This window comes from Asparagus officinalis, chromosome 3 (genome assembly GCF_001876935.1).
Source record: "Asparagus officinalis chromosome 3, Aspof.V1, whole genome shotgun sequence".
NCBI classification, from domain to species: Eukaryota; Viridiplantae; Streptophyta; class Magnoliopsida; order Asparagales; family Asparagaceae; genus Asparagus; species Asparagus officinalis.
In genome coordinates, this window is record NC_033796.1 from 16,245,252 (window position 1) to 16,260,384 (window position 15,133).

Genomic DNA, 15,133 nt, shown 5'->3' on the forward strand with positions numbered 1-15,133 from the left:
AGTCTCGCCGCCAGTTCGGGTGGAGCACCAACCTGTAATAATTATCAATAGAAAACTTAATGGTTGGCGTATTTATTCTATTGTATTTTAATGGGTTAATGCGCCGAGTTGAGGACCTTTTGGCAGTCCATGTAGGCTCCGAGAAGGGTGGAGTACTGGGGATGAGAGACGATCTTGGCCTTGATGGTTTCGTCATCGGTTGATACAAGTCGACGGGCGTACGGAATTTGAGAAGAGCTAGCTGCAGCTGCTGGCTCAGACTTTGGCGGCAACTGGTTAGGGTTAGGGTTAGGATTGTAGAAAGCTATTGATGGTGGTTGTTGAGTAGAGGGAGTTGAGGTTGAAGAGGGCAAGTACATGAAGGCAGTTGCTCTTGAGCTTGAGGATGATCCACCCAAGTGAGAGAATGGCTCCATGAGCTAGAGAGATGAAGAATTTGATTGAGTGAGAGAGAGCTGGGGAAGGGAGAATGTTGAAGAGGAAGCCAGGAAGGGAAAGGGGAGGTAGGAGAATGGAAGGGGGAAGGAGAAATGGGATAGGTTGGAGACCTAGCTAGAGAGAGAAAGAGGGGAGAGAGGGTTTAGGGAGAGAGAGACAAGCCATGTCTGGTGCCTTTCTTTTCCGATGTCAAATCAAGTGGACGGGAGTTGTGTTACACTGGCGGTGGAGTTATAACTCTTATTAACTAACACATAACATTGTTTCATTGATTCATTTTTATTTGTTTGTTTGCCTATGACAGTTTTTCTAATCTTTTAACCCTGTGACAGTTTTTGAAAGGCTATTCCGTTATTAAAAATTTGTTTCTTTGTTATCCATTGCGAGTGATCGGGATGGCTAATAAGTTTCAAGATGACTCACACAATTAGATTTGATTTTAAACTGGGTTATTGTAATAAAAAAAAAAAAAGAATAGCTCCTTTGTTTTATAGAGGGGAAACAAATTTACAATCGCAAATATTACAACTAAATTTCTCAAAATTTGTTCGTTAAGAGTTGTTCTGAATGGTAATTTGATTTATGTTTTGTAGAAAAAATTGACAACTTTTTTTTGGTAATGAAATAAATGTTTTCATTTACAAGTGAGTGTTAGGTACAAAGGTAATATTAGGTATGAGAAGTGTACGAGGTGAAACAATTCAAAAGTCATGTCAAAGGCTCATTTCAGCACTTTACTATTGATGGTAGAACTTGACCATCGATCTCGAGAAGTGGCCATCGATGGCAAAAGTGTGTCATCAATGATCTTAAGTCTACAAGCATTCGTATCATTTACGAGCTTCTAAACCATCGATGGTCTCTTGTAACCATCGATGGTCAAGAGGAACCACCTATAGTAAAGTCGGCGATTGTATATTTTCAGATTTGATCGCAGCCGTTCGTCTTTTATAATATCTCCAATCTCTACCACATTTGTGATATTTTTTTACCTATAGGGAAGTTTATATCATTAACAGAGAGAAAGAGAGAGAGAAAAAAAAGAGAGTTATAGGGTTTGATTTGTTAGAGATCAAATTTAAAATTTTGACAACTGAAGCCTCGTAAAACACTTACTCGTCACGCACAACAACTCTTGATTGTTTCAGCGAGTAGAGTTGCCATTGAACTTCTTTGACGACCTACTTTAGTAGGTTGAATTGAGGGTTTGGACTAGCTAAGGCTAGGATTTACTCATTGTGGGAGCTTAGTTAGACGACTGGTTTCGGGTGAATTTCAGGGTACAATCTTATAAGCTCACTAAATTGGGTTTGTAATTAAAGAAAAATGTTTACATAGTGAGGAAGCTCATTCACTAAAAAAAAGAGTGGATCTAGAATTGTTATCTGAACAACTATAAAATCTCGTGTGTTCTTGTTGGTTACTCTTGCTAATTATTATATTGTTTCATATTGTTTATCGCTTTTATTTTATATATTCCGCAGCATACCTTGTGTTTTGGGCAAAAATCAATAGCAATTCTATTCACCTACCTCTAGGTTTGCATCTCAGGTAAAACAAATGGTATCAGAGCCTCATTACCCATCTTTATAATTCACGACCTAGAGTAGAGATGCCTAGTTTAACCGCCGTAATGGCTTTCTCTGAAGGACATACTGTCAACCAACACTCGCTTCTTAATGGATCAAACTATACCTATTGGAAGGAATGCATTAGTCTTCTTGTTTTTCACTAATTTTGAAATTTGGAACATAGTTGAGCCCAGTTATAGACAATCCACTACCATTATTAATGAGATCACCCTAGTTACACCTAGAGATAAGTGGAACCCTGGTGATAAAAAGCTTTACTCTTCAAATACAAAAGCAATGAATGCTTCTAATTGTTCTTCAACTACTGAAAAATTTAATCGTGTCTCTAGTTGCTCTATTGCACAGGAAATCTGAAATATTTTGGAAGTTACATATAAAGTAACTTCATAGGTAAAAAAGACGTAACTTACAATGCTTGTGAGTAAGTACGAAAATTTAAAGAGAAAGGTCTCATAGTAGAGGTTATTAGCTCAAGTTCTAAAAGTGAGAAAGATAACAATGTAGATCAAATTGTTAAAGCTTTCAAATTCTTCCTTAAATCAAAAGATGGTCAAAACTTCCTACAATACAAAGGGGGTCATTACACAAGCAAGGAGAAAAATATAATTCTAGTGATTCTTATACTGAACCAACTCGTTTTCAGTGTAGGAAAGCCAATCATTTAAGGGGGAGGTGTCCGTTGAACAAAAAAGACTATAAAAGAAAGTGTAAAAGTTCCAAAGTGACTACATGGGATGAGTCAGAAAGTTGATTAAACGAAGATGAAAAATGAGCACATTGTTATCTCATGTCTAAAGATAGCAATTCAGAAGAATCTGAGCACGAGAGCTCTGATAGCCACGTATGCTCTACATATGATGACTTAAATTCTAAATGTAATGAAATGTTAAGTCAATTTGAATAACTTGCTGAAAAATATAAATTTATTAAAAAAGTGATTTCAAATTTAATGAAGGATAATAAATTATTGAGTAATAAAATTGAAAATTTTTCTTTAGAATTGAATACATCTAACAATGTAAGTAAAAATATTTGTTAAATGCATACAATGTTTCATGTATAGAGGCATAAATTCTGATTTATCCAAGTAGCTAGCTAAAAAATCAAGTGAAAATAATTCTTAGTTGCTAGGGTGAATTAACTTTTATGTAAGTTGTCTTCTGGAAAAAGAAAGTTTAAAAGTAGATGCGCTTCTATAATTTCTAAAAATGAATAACTAAAGTTTAAAAATATTAATTTGAAAAAAGCCATGAAAATATTTTTATTGGGTTGATTAAACTCGATCCTTTCTAATCAATTTTCTAAAGGCTTAAACACGATCCTTTCTAACCAATTAAAACTAAACTTAGGTATTCATATTTAGAAAAAAATATAAAAAGTTTTAATTTTCTTTTATCAAAGAAAATAACTTAACTCTTTTTGAACTCATTTTTAATTCATCTTCTACTATTTATACTTTATGTGGTAGAATGGACCATATTTTAATAAATTATTATATGCAATATAAAGTAAAAATAATTAAGCAGATTTAGGTACCTAAAGGCACAATTACTAATTAATGTGTACTTATGTGGATATTTATGTCACACATGTCTGTTCTTCTATAGGTGTGTAAGAAGGCTAAGGAACAAAACAACATCTATTTTGGTAGCTCAAGGCACATTCAGAAAATAAGAATATGTTGCTTAGCGTAACCAAGAAGAAGAATGGAAATTTTTTTTTGCTAATACATGCAAAGAGGGCATCTTTAAGCAACCGATGATTTATTGTAAATGTGCAACTTTCATAAACGATTATTTTAACAAATCTTATTAAATGAGTAGTAAATGTATATTCTATAGCCACTCCTATTTGTATATGCATCATTTGCATTTAATTTTTCTTTTCTTTTCTTTTTGTTTTTTAGTATTTTTTATTATTTTCCTTTCTCTATTTTCTTTAAAAAATATGAAAAATGAAAGAAATATTTTTTTTTGTTTCTTAAAAAAACACTTGAACATGTCTATGTATATGTTTTTATAGGATTGATTCGGATAGTTTTCTATTCATTGTTATATAGGCTTGCGTTGAAACATATAGTTCACATGTGATTTCAATATATACGTAAGTATTTCTATACACAATGGTCAAATGATGGTATGATACATTTACAAAATATGTTTCATATATCATTGTGCACATCTGTATTTCATACTTATCATGTTTTGTATTGTGGAATAGTAGTGGAGGACTAAAATATCTTCTTCCTAGATTTTTTCAAGTTGTATCATATGCTTTTTGGGCATCTTTGACTAGGCTAAAACACGAACTCATATTTACAAGTATAAAAGTGCACCTTGTAAGCACTAAAAATGCCAAGAAACTAAGGAGGGTCGAACTTCACTACAAACACGATGAGGGTCGTCACAACGATGAACCTCAGCTTAATCAATAAAGTTTGTCTTAGCCAGATGAGACTCACAGTGCATCGTTCCTCAAAGTCGAAGTTCGTCATTTGAGATGAAGTTCGCCTAGAAACGAAGTTCGTCATTAAAGACGGATTTCGCCTAGAGACGAGGCTCTCAATGCTTTATCCTTCAGGAGACGAAGCTCCTTCAGAAAATAAAGCTTGTCAGTGAAGATAAAGCTTTTGTAGAAGACAAAGTTTGTCAGAAGAAGTCCACGAGGCTTGCTACACAGCTAGACTCGACCATTAAAGATGAAGCTCACTAAATAGCGAAGCTCGCTTTGTTAGACAAACCTCGCTGTGTATTGAGGCTCGTCTCATCTCACGAACCTCGCCACACAGTGAGACTCGTCTTTCCAAGTGAAGCTCAACTCTAATGGCCTTGAAGACCCAGTCAACCCATGTTGGCTAAATTCAAGGAGTCAGTTATGCTCCTTAACCCCACGATCAGTGCGTCAGTTATGCGCCAGAGGCTTATAAATAGCCGCAAGCAGCTACAAAGAAACCAACGGAGTTAGCTCAATCAGAAATCAAATTTTTGGCAAAGTTCGCACTCAAGCTTGGAGAAGCTCTTTTGGGGATCCGAACCTTGGTTCTTGTGATCTAAAGTTAGACACGCAACGACTCAATAACTCAACATAGGCTAACTTTCTCCTCAAATTGAAGCGATCTTGCTCCGATCGTCAATGAGAAGTAAGCTTGATGTGAGCATCGAGTGAGGCATCTCATCACCACACAAAACCCACGTTAAACAAAGGAGAAGTTAAATCAACCTTCTCCTCTTCTGTACTTGAGAAAGAGCGATTGTAAAGAAATTTTTACCAGGCGATAGAATCTCGTCTCACAACTAAAGCAGTTAAGGGGACCAATCAATTCAATTTTTTTGGGACCCTACAGAAGATGACGACCATAATGAGAGATATTATTTTCTTCGAAGAAATGATTGTGGCGCAGTCGGACAAGATCGCCATGGGAACTAACGTCGAAACTCTCATCAGCGAGTTCGATCAATCCAAATACAAGGAGCTCCTCTCCTCCCATACTCCAAGTCCCACTAAGGCACGCAAGTAACGCAAAGTCTCTCACGAGACTCTAGCCAATTCGACTTTTGACAACTCAACACGAGTTTGCCTTGAGGAAAAATCCTTTCCTCTGACTGTCGAGGCTCCGTGAACTAGCAGTCAGGCTAAACAATGGATCACCAAGCAGCCCAAGCAAACTTCAATTGTTGTGGAGTCTGCAGCTGATATGTTGTGAAAGAGGGTAAGACAACGTCAATGCTAAAATCAGGCCCGTTGTGAAGCCTGTGCCTTAGCTTCTCTCGATGTCTTTCACTATAGGCCCATTGATGACATTACCAGAGCTTGCAAGCTAATCGAGGCTCGCCCAACAGAGGTGCGTCAAAATGACGAACCTCGCCCACAGCGCAAAGCTCATCGTTACTACTCATGCGTCCAAGTGTGCCCAGACGATGAACCTCGTCTTCAACAGGAGGCTCGTCCAAAACATCAACTTCGTCCCCCGAGCCAGATTCACCCCACTGTTGAGGCTGGCCAAACTAAGGCACGCCAAAATGACGAACCTCGCCTCCAGCACAGAGCTCGCCCCATTACTGGGCCACCTTCAAGTTTCCAAGTCGAGGCTCGACTAAGATAGCAAATTCATATGAATGGCAAGGTTCGCCCCCCAAACTAGGTTTGCCCAAATATCAAGACTTACATGCCTAACGAGGCTCGCCCAACTGACGAACCTCGTATCACACATGAGGCTCATCCAGCCACTCAAGCTCATTAATCTCTAACACTTAGAGATTCTTGCGCATGCATAACCAAATTACCTGAGTTAACAGGGGGTGGTCCTGTCACTGATCTCTATGAGTACTTGGTTCGTAATCACAGTATGAGCCAGATGAAATCTCATTGCTGTTAGCCCTTATGTTTTGATGATGTTTTACAACCACCATTATCGGTACTAATGGCTTGTTGAGTGAAAATATAGTAAATACGTATATCAGGCTTGTTAGTGCCATTTATGGAGGATTAGATGGAATATGCGCTACAACGATGATATCCAAAGGAGGAGGAGGCATAGCGATGAAGCAACGTTCATTCAAGAACACTAAATACAATAAGAAGCTTCATCCAACTCAAGCTATATCAAGACTCAAAGAATTGTATTCTACGTGAGGATATTAGCTAGTTTTTATTTTCTCTCTAGTAGGGGTGGTAAATGATCGAATCGAATCGAATACTAAGGTGTTCATATTTGTATTTGTTAAAAATTATCGAATTCGAATGCGGACTCTATTATTCATATATCTAGTTTTTCGAATTCGAACTCGAATACTTGGTATTTGATAAATATTCATGAATATTCACGAATACTTATCGAATATCAAAGTATATTTATTTCGCTAAAGAGTTTAATTTTCAAATAGTATTAAAATTTATAAATAAAAATTATTTCTTTATAATATATGATGTATATATATTTAAATCAAAATTTTAATTAGAAAACATATTTAAGATTATTTAAGTCTTAAAATCTATATATAAAATTTAAGTAGAAATGGTAAGTGGGTTAAAAATATGACATCATATGTGCAATAATACAAATAATAAGCTGTGATCAAATTTTAAACGAATATTTAATAGACAAACGAATCGAATATACATCTGGTTAAATTCTATTCGTTAATAAACTCGAATACTAAAAAATATTTGTTTAGTGATAAATGAACTATCGAATCGAATATGACCGAATAGTTATTCGAACAATTATCGAACCATTTATTAATTATTTGGTTCATTTCCACCCTACTCTCTAGTACTAAAATGTAGGCAAATAGTTTAGATTTAAATTGAAGCTATTGGGATATCACACACACGGTTTCATACTTATAGTTTTGAGTGTTTATTCACAAAATACTATTTTTCACAAGTATGAGGACCCATTAGCAAAATTCCTTTTCCAAACAATTTGTTTTTAGTGTTAAAAATAGTTTACAAAGTCTCATAATTTTTGGAAGTCAAATGAATATTTTACAGATTTTTTAAGTGAGTCAAAAACAATATTTTGAACGTATCAGTTTGCGGTCGACCGCCACGGTCGATCGCGCCTGAGTTCATTCGTCAGTGGACAGCAGAGACTTTCACGGTCGACCGTCGCGGTTGACCATGAGCTTGAGATTTCCCACGGTCGACCGCCACGGTCGACTGCATAAGTTTCTGGACTTTTTTTTTAGTTTCTGATCTGGCTCGCGATCGATCGCGAATATCTTACGGTCGACCGCCGCTTATTTTCAAACGGTCTTTTATACTGTTTTCAGCACCGATTGTACACAATCGCAGCGTCGATTGTTTCCAGATTTTGGGAGATTAGGGCATGGGTTTAAACAGCTGGTTTCTCCTATTTAAACTCATACACTCCTTCTTCCTCATTGTCCCAAGCTTTTGAAAAACCAGAGTTTCAGTAAATTACTGAGAGCCAAAATTTTCAAAACCTAATTTTTTGTGTTTTTTCTCAAGTTCACATCCCAGCTTCAGTTTAATCTTTCTTTTTGCCATAGGGACTTGTAAAGAGAGAGCTTTTACACCATTGCTACTGTTTGAGAGCTTGATCTTGTGAAGATCAACTGTGTGGGAGTGTGATCTAGTGGAGATCAACTGTGTGGTTGTGAGATCGTGAGGAGATCGTTGTGTAGAAGAAGTTCCAGCTTCCAAACCGGGTTGTGTAGTGGATTTCTCCTCGAGAGTGGATAGCGGAGACGTAGGTCAACGGACCGAACCTCGTTAACACATCGCGCGTCATAAGGATAACGATTCCTAACTCTATCTCTATTTCTACTGTTGTTCATTTTGTAGTTTGTTACTTGTCTCAATTTTTATTGCACTATTTTAGACTTAAGACCCTAATCACCCCCCTCTAGGGTCCAACATTTGGTATCAAAGCTTGATCTCTATATTAGTTTTTTGGTTTAATCACCTTAGAGAAAAGATCTTATGGAGGCTTCAATGAATGTGCATATGTTAGAGGGACAATCCATCACTAGACCATCACTTTTCACCGGTAGTAATTTTACCTATTGGAAGGCTAGGATGAGGATTTACCTTCGTTGCATTGATCTTGACATCCTAGAACTCATAGAGAAGAAATATGTAGAAAAGCCCAAAGTCGGGACTATGACCGATGGAGAAAGGCACCAAGCCAATCTTAATGCCAAGGCTATGAATGCCTTAATTTGCGGTCTTTCCCCCAACGAGTATAATAGGGTTTCCACGTGTGCAACCGCATACAAAATATGGGTGAAATTATGTATTACACATGAAGGAACCCCATAAGTTAAGGAATCCAAGATTAGTGGGTTTATGCATGAATATGAGTTATTTAAGATGCTTCCAAATGAATCCATTGATGCTATGTTTTCTCACTTCACTAACATAATCAATGAATTGCATGGTCTTGACAATAAATTAAGTATCCAAGAGACGAACTACAAGATTCTTCGTTCATTGACTCCTATATGGGAACCCAAAGCTACGGTCATAGAGGAAGCTCATGATCTCACCACTCTAGCCCTCGATGGCCTCATCGGCAAGCTTAAGGTTCATGAGAAAAATCTCAAGGGAAAGGAGAAAGAGGAAGTGCCCCCACGGGAAGTTGAGGAGCCATCACCAAAGATGAAGACCATTGCTCTCAAAGGAGCTAGTGACCACTCCTCATCATCGTCGTCGGAGAGTGAAGTTGATTTTTCTAGAGAAGTGACTCACCTCTCTAGAAGAATTTCTAGACTCATAAAAATGAACAAGAAGTTTAACCCCCGATCTAACAACAAATTTTCTTCACGTGTAGGAAAATGTTTTGAATGCAATGAACCGGGCCATATCGCCAAGGATTGTCCCAAGCTCAAGGAGAAATATATGAAGTACAAGAAGAAGAAGACTATGTATGCCGGATGGAAGGAATCCGAACCAAGTGATTTGGATAGTAATGAAGAATGAGCTAAACTTGCTCTTCATGATCCCAATATTTGCTTCATGGCCCTTGAACAAGAGGGAACATCACGGCAACGACGTAGAAAGATGTGGTACCTTGATAGTGGTTGGTCACATCATATGACGGGAAACAAAGAGCTATTTGCAACCCTATCAAGGATTAAAGGAGGTAGCATCTCCTTCGGTGGTGGTGAGAAAGGTAAAATCATCGGTATTGAGTGTATTAGTAAGACACCCTCTCCCGTTATAGAAGATGTTTATTTGGTAAATGGTTTGAATCATAATCTTCTTAGCATTAGCCAATTGAGTGATAAAGGTTTTGATATTTCCTTTAAACCGGACAAATGCATTATTAGTATGAATAGAAAAATGGTTTTTATTGCAAATAGGAAATCTAATGTGTACATTTTTGAGATGAATGAATTAGTGAATCAAGATGTGAAGTGTCTTGCGACAATTAATGAAAACCCTTGGATTTAGTATAAGAGGCTTGGACATGCAAACATGGAATTGATATCCAAATTGTCCAAGAAAAATCTTGTTAAAGGGTTACCAAATTTGTATTTTATCAAAGATACCATATACGAAGATTGTACTAAAGGTAAACAAACTAAGTCTACCTTCAAACCTATCAATGAGGTATCAACTTCTAAACACTTGCAATTACTTCATCTAGATTTGTTTGGTCCTATGCGTGTTACCTCTCTTGGAGGCAAACACTATGTTTTTGTTATCATTGATGATTTCTCTCGTTTTACATAGACAATTTTTCTTACAAGCAAAGATGAATGTTTTGATGAATTCTCAAATCATGTTAAAAGAATTGAAAATGAAAAAGATTTGAAAGTTATTAAAATTAGAAGTGATCATGGTGGTGAGTTTCAAAATATTTTTTTTATGATTTTTGTGCTCATTGTGGTATAACTCATGTGTTTTCCACTCCTTGAACACCACAACAAAATGGTGTTGTTGAACGAAAAAATCGAACAATACAAGAGATGACACGAACTATGTTAAACTCTTTTGATTTGCCTAAATATTTTTGGGCGGAAGCTGTCAATATGGCTTACCATGTTTTAAATCGTGTTTTGATTAGACCAAAGCTTAAGAAAACTCCATATGAACTATTTTATGGAAGAACTCCTTTTATTGGCTATTTTCGTATATTTGGTTGTAAATATTTTATTTTAAATATAAAAGATCACCATGATAAATTTGATTCAAAAATTGATGTTGGTATTTTCTTAGGGTATGCATCTCGAAGTAAGGCTTATAGGGTTTTCAACAAACGAACTCTTGTTGTTGAAGAATCTATAAACGTTACTTTTGATGAGACTAATATTGGTTCACAAGTTATTTTGCCTAGGAAAGATGATGATGATGTTGAGGGAGGATTTGAACTTATGCAACCTATAAATACACCCTCAATAGAAGCACAAAAAGATGTGGAAAGCACCAACACTCATATTCAAGAAGAATTCCCTAAAGCATGGAAATTCGCATTAAATCATCCAAAGGAGCAAATTATTAGGAGTCCTGCAAAAGGGGTTGTTACTCGCTCAAAGGCTTTGAGTGAGTGTGGTAATGTTGCATTTCTATCTCAATTAGAAGTGAGTGTGGTAATGTTGCATTTCTATCTCAATTAGAACCTAAGAAAGTTAATGATGCTTTAAATGATAAATTTTGGGTTTTAGCTATGCATGATGAAAAGTTAATGATGCTTTAAATGATAAATTTTGGGTTTTAGCTATGCATGATGAACTAAATAATTTTCGAAAAAATAATGTTTGGAAATTAGTTCCTAGACCTAACAATGCTAGTGTTATTGGTACTAAATGGATTTTTAGAAACAAGCTTGATGAACATGGCATTGTTACTAGAAATAAAGCTCGTTTGGTTGCCCAAGGATACAATCAAGAGAAGAGCATAGACTATGACGAAACATTTGCACCGGTTATAAGGTTAGAATCTATGAGGATGTTTTTGGTATTTGCTAGCTTTAAAGATTTTAAATTATTTTAAGTGGATGTTAAAAGTACCTTTTTAAATGGTTTTATAGAAGAGGAAGTATATGTTGAGCAACCCCCCGGTTTTATAGATCATGCTTTTCCTAATCATGTTTACCGGGTTCAAAAAACTTTATATGGGTTGAAACAAGCTCCTAGAGCTTGGTATGCTCGCCTCTCTAGTTTTCTTCTAGAAAATAGCTTTTCTAAAGGAAAAATTGGTAATACTCTTTTTGTGAGAAAAATGAAAAATAATTTTATTTTAGTGCAAATATATGTTGATGATATCATTTTCGGTGCTACTAATGAATCTCTTTGCAAGAATTTTTCTAAAGTTATGCAAGATCATTTTGAGATGAGCATGATGGGAGAGCTCACATTCTTTCTCGGGCTCCAAGTCAAGCAAACTAAGGATGAGATATTCATTTCTCAAAGCAAGTATGCTAGAGAATTGGTAAAGAAATTCAATTTGGAGAATTCTAAGCATGCACCAACTCCCATGAGTAAAAGTGTCAAGCTTGATGCGGATGATAGTAGTGAGGATGTGGACCAAAAACTATACCGAGGTATGATAGGTAGTCTTTTTTATCTCACCGCTAGTAGACCCGATATCATGTTTAGTGTGTGTGCATGTGCACATTTTCAAGCTTCTCCTAAAGCATCTCATTTGATTGTCGTTAAGAGAATTATTAAATATGTGCATGGAACTATTGATCTTGGTTTATTTTATCCTAAGAGCACCTCTTTTGACTTATATGGTTTTTGTGATGCCGACTTTATCGGATGTAAGGTAGATCGTAAGAGTACGAGTGGAACATGCCAATTCTTGGGAAATTCTCTTGTTTTTTGGGCTTCCAAGAAACAAAATTGTGTTGCATTGTCCACTACGGAAGCAGAATACATTGCCGCCGGCTTATGTTGTGCCCAAGTTTTATGGATGAAACAAAGCTTACTTGATTATGATTTGATTTTTTCAAAATATAAAAATCTTTTGTGATAACATTAGTACTATTAATATTTCAAAAAATTCGGTTTTACATTCTAGAACCAAGTATATTGATGTGCGCCATCATTTCTTACGCGACCATGTAGAGAGACAAGATGTATCCCTTGTGTTTGTTGACACAAAATCTCAATTAGCGAATATATTTACCAAGCCTCTTGGTGAAAATGATTTTTGTCGCATAAGAAATGGTTTGGGCTTATGCACTATGTGAAAGTTCTATTTGCTTGCTTGTTTAGTTGCATTTCACATGCATTTTTTTGTTTGTTTTTGTTTATTTTTTTTACCCCATTTTGATGTTGACAAAGGGGAGAGAAATCTCCTCATTTGTGCACATAGTAAGAGGGAGCTCATAGATAGGGGGAGCTTATATCTATAAGTCATATTTATTTTTCTCTTATATAATGGTTGGTTGTCATCATCAAAAAGGAGGAGATTGTTAGCCCTTATGTTTTGATGATGTTTTACATCCACCATTATCGGTACTAATGGCTTGTTGAGTGAAAATATAGTGAATACGTATATCAACCTTGTTAGTACCATTTATGAATGATTGGATGAAATATGCGCTACAACGATGATATCCAAAGGAGGAGGAGGCATAGCGATGAAGCAACGTTCATTCAAGAACACTAAATACAATAAGAAGCTTCATCCAACTCAAGGTATATCAAGACTCAAAGAATTGTATTCTACGTGAGGATATTAGCTAGTTTTTATTTTCTCTCTAGTACTAAAATGTAGGCAAATAGTTTAGATTTAAATTGAAGCTATTGGGATATCATACACACTGTTTCATACTTATAGTTTTGAGCGTTTATTCACAAAATACTATTTTTCACAAGTATGAGGACCTATTAGTAAAATTCCTTTTCCAAACAATTTGTTTTTAGTGTTAAAAATATTTTACAAAGTCTCACAATTTTTGAAAGTCAAATGAATATTTTACAGATTTTTTAAGTGAGTCAAAAACAGTATTTTGAAATACAGAAACATCTCGAACAAGTATTTGTACCAAATAAGAGATATTCTACAGACTAGGCTCTAAAAATCTCTCCCTTTTGATAATAACAAACTTAAAATTTAAAATACAGAAATACATGCATATTTGAGATATATAGATAGTAACAATAAATAGAAATACACTCTCATAAAAATAGTAAAAGATGCGTAGTACTCCCCCTGCATTCATGCATTTGTAGAAGTTATAATCAAGCATATGTATTGTAAAACTCCCCATAAAATAATGCAACGAACCTTCAATTTTTTTTAAAAGAATCAAAATATGATATCATTTAGTCAAAACTCCACTCATAAAAATTTTTCATATTTCAAAAGAATCAAAACATGATACCACTTAGTCAAAAATCACACTCATGCAAAATTCATCAAACATGATCAAATTCTCCCCTTTTTATTATTAGCAAAAGTGGTTACAATAGAAATAGATATACTTAAAACAAGAGAAGTTCATATAAAAATCATCCAAAAGGTGCATGCGAGTGAGAAATATATTGGTTTACACAAAAAATTTGTAACTAAATAGCACAAGGGATCAAAATTTAATCACAAATACATGAAAATGAGAGAGATCAAGTTAAAAAGCACATACAAAAAAGGGATTAAATATCAGTGTAAAGGGTGTGAAAAGATGATGAAGAGACTTATACTAGTTGTTGATGTTAATAATCATACAGGTCGAAGAGAAGGTAGTATGGACTGGGTTGCTCACTTCTCCAAATATCTGATTGAGAATTGGGATGTTTATCCTTATACGTGTAACAATTTGTAAGAGGATGGGGACTAGTTTTCCCATTGTTCCTCCGACGATCAAGTCAGCTATATACTTGAGTGAGAAAATGAGAACTATGCTAGTTCTGAAGTACAGTGGAATGGAGAAAAATACAGAGAAATTGCTTACCTTTGTATTTGGAATAATTTTCCTTTTTATAGCCATGCAAGAGGGATAATCTAGTCTTTTTGGCTGAGTCTGATCTGGTGACTGAGTCAGCGTTGACTTTACAAGTGTCGAGCGTAGAGCAGTCATTGGATGAGCACTATTACTTTGGCATTAATGAGATGAGATAGGCGGCGCACGAAGCCAACATGGTCCGATATGTCATAAATAGTACCAGGGATGGAGAAATTATGGCACCTGCAAGCATTTAATGTGATGTCAACACGCTGTTAGCAGTGGGTTTCAGGTCAAAATTGCCTTTTGACTTGTAGCAAGGGGCGCCGAGAAGTAACGCCTTTCGAGTCAACGTAGCAAGACACTAGCTAATTATCTAGTTGAGTGGATTTATAGTTAGTCGCCTTCAATGGAGGGACCAACAAGTATCACCATTCGAGTCGACTTCACGAGACAACAATTTGGTGAGTCGACTAGGTCGACCTTGGCGGTCCTAAGTGTAAAACCCCGTAAAATTTGAAAACATTGTGATAAATAATCTTTATCATGTTTGATACTATTCTAGGATGAATGAGTATGTTAGCAATCGATTTGAGATCAATTAAATACGTATATGAGTATATACGTGTGTAAACATGCACACATAAGTGAAAATAGTCGGCAGGAATTGTATGTTGATTGGTCGACTGATCATATAGCATCGATCGACCGATAGGTGCCTATCAGTCGACTGATGACAAGC

At 35.8% G+C, this 15,133-nt stretch overlaps 1 protein-coding gene across 1 annotated transcript in view; it reads right to left on the reverse strand.

Annotated features, from left to right (window-relative positions):
- The window catches only part of LOC109833184 (homeotic protein knotted-1-like), a gene marked incomplete at its 3' end in the record, with an annotated part of 5,793 nt that extends 5,160 nt beyond the window's left edge, over positions 1-633 (reverse strand). The window contains 2 exon segments of the mRNA XM_020400759.1: positions 1-32; positions 117-633. Of these exon segments, the coding sequence (XP_020256348.1) occupies positions 1-32; positions 117-416 (332 nt within the window).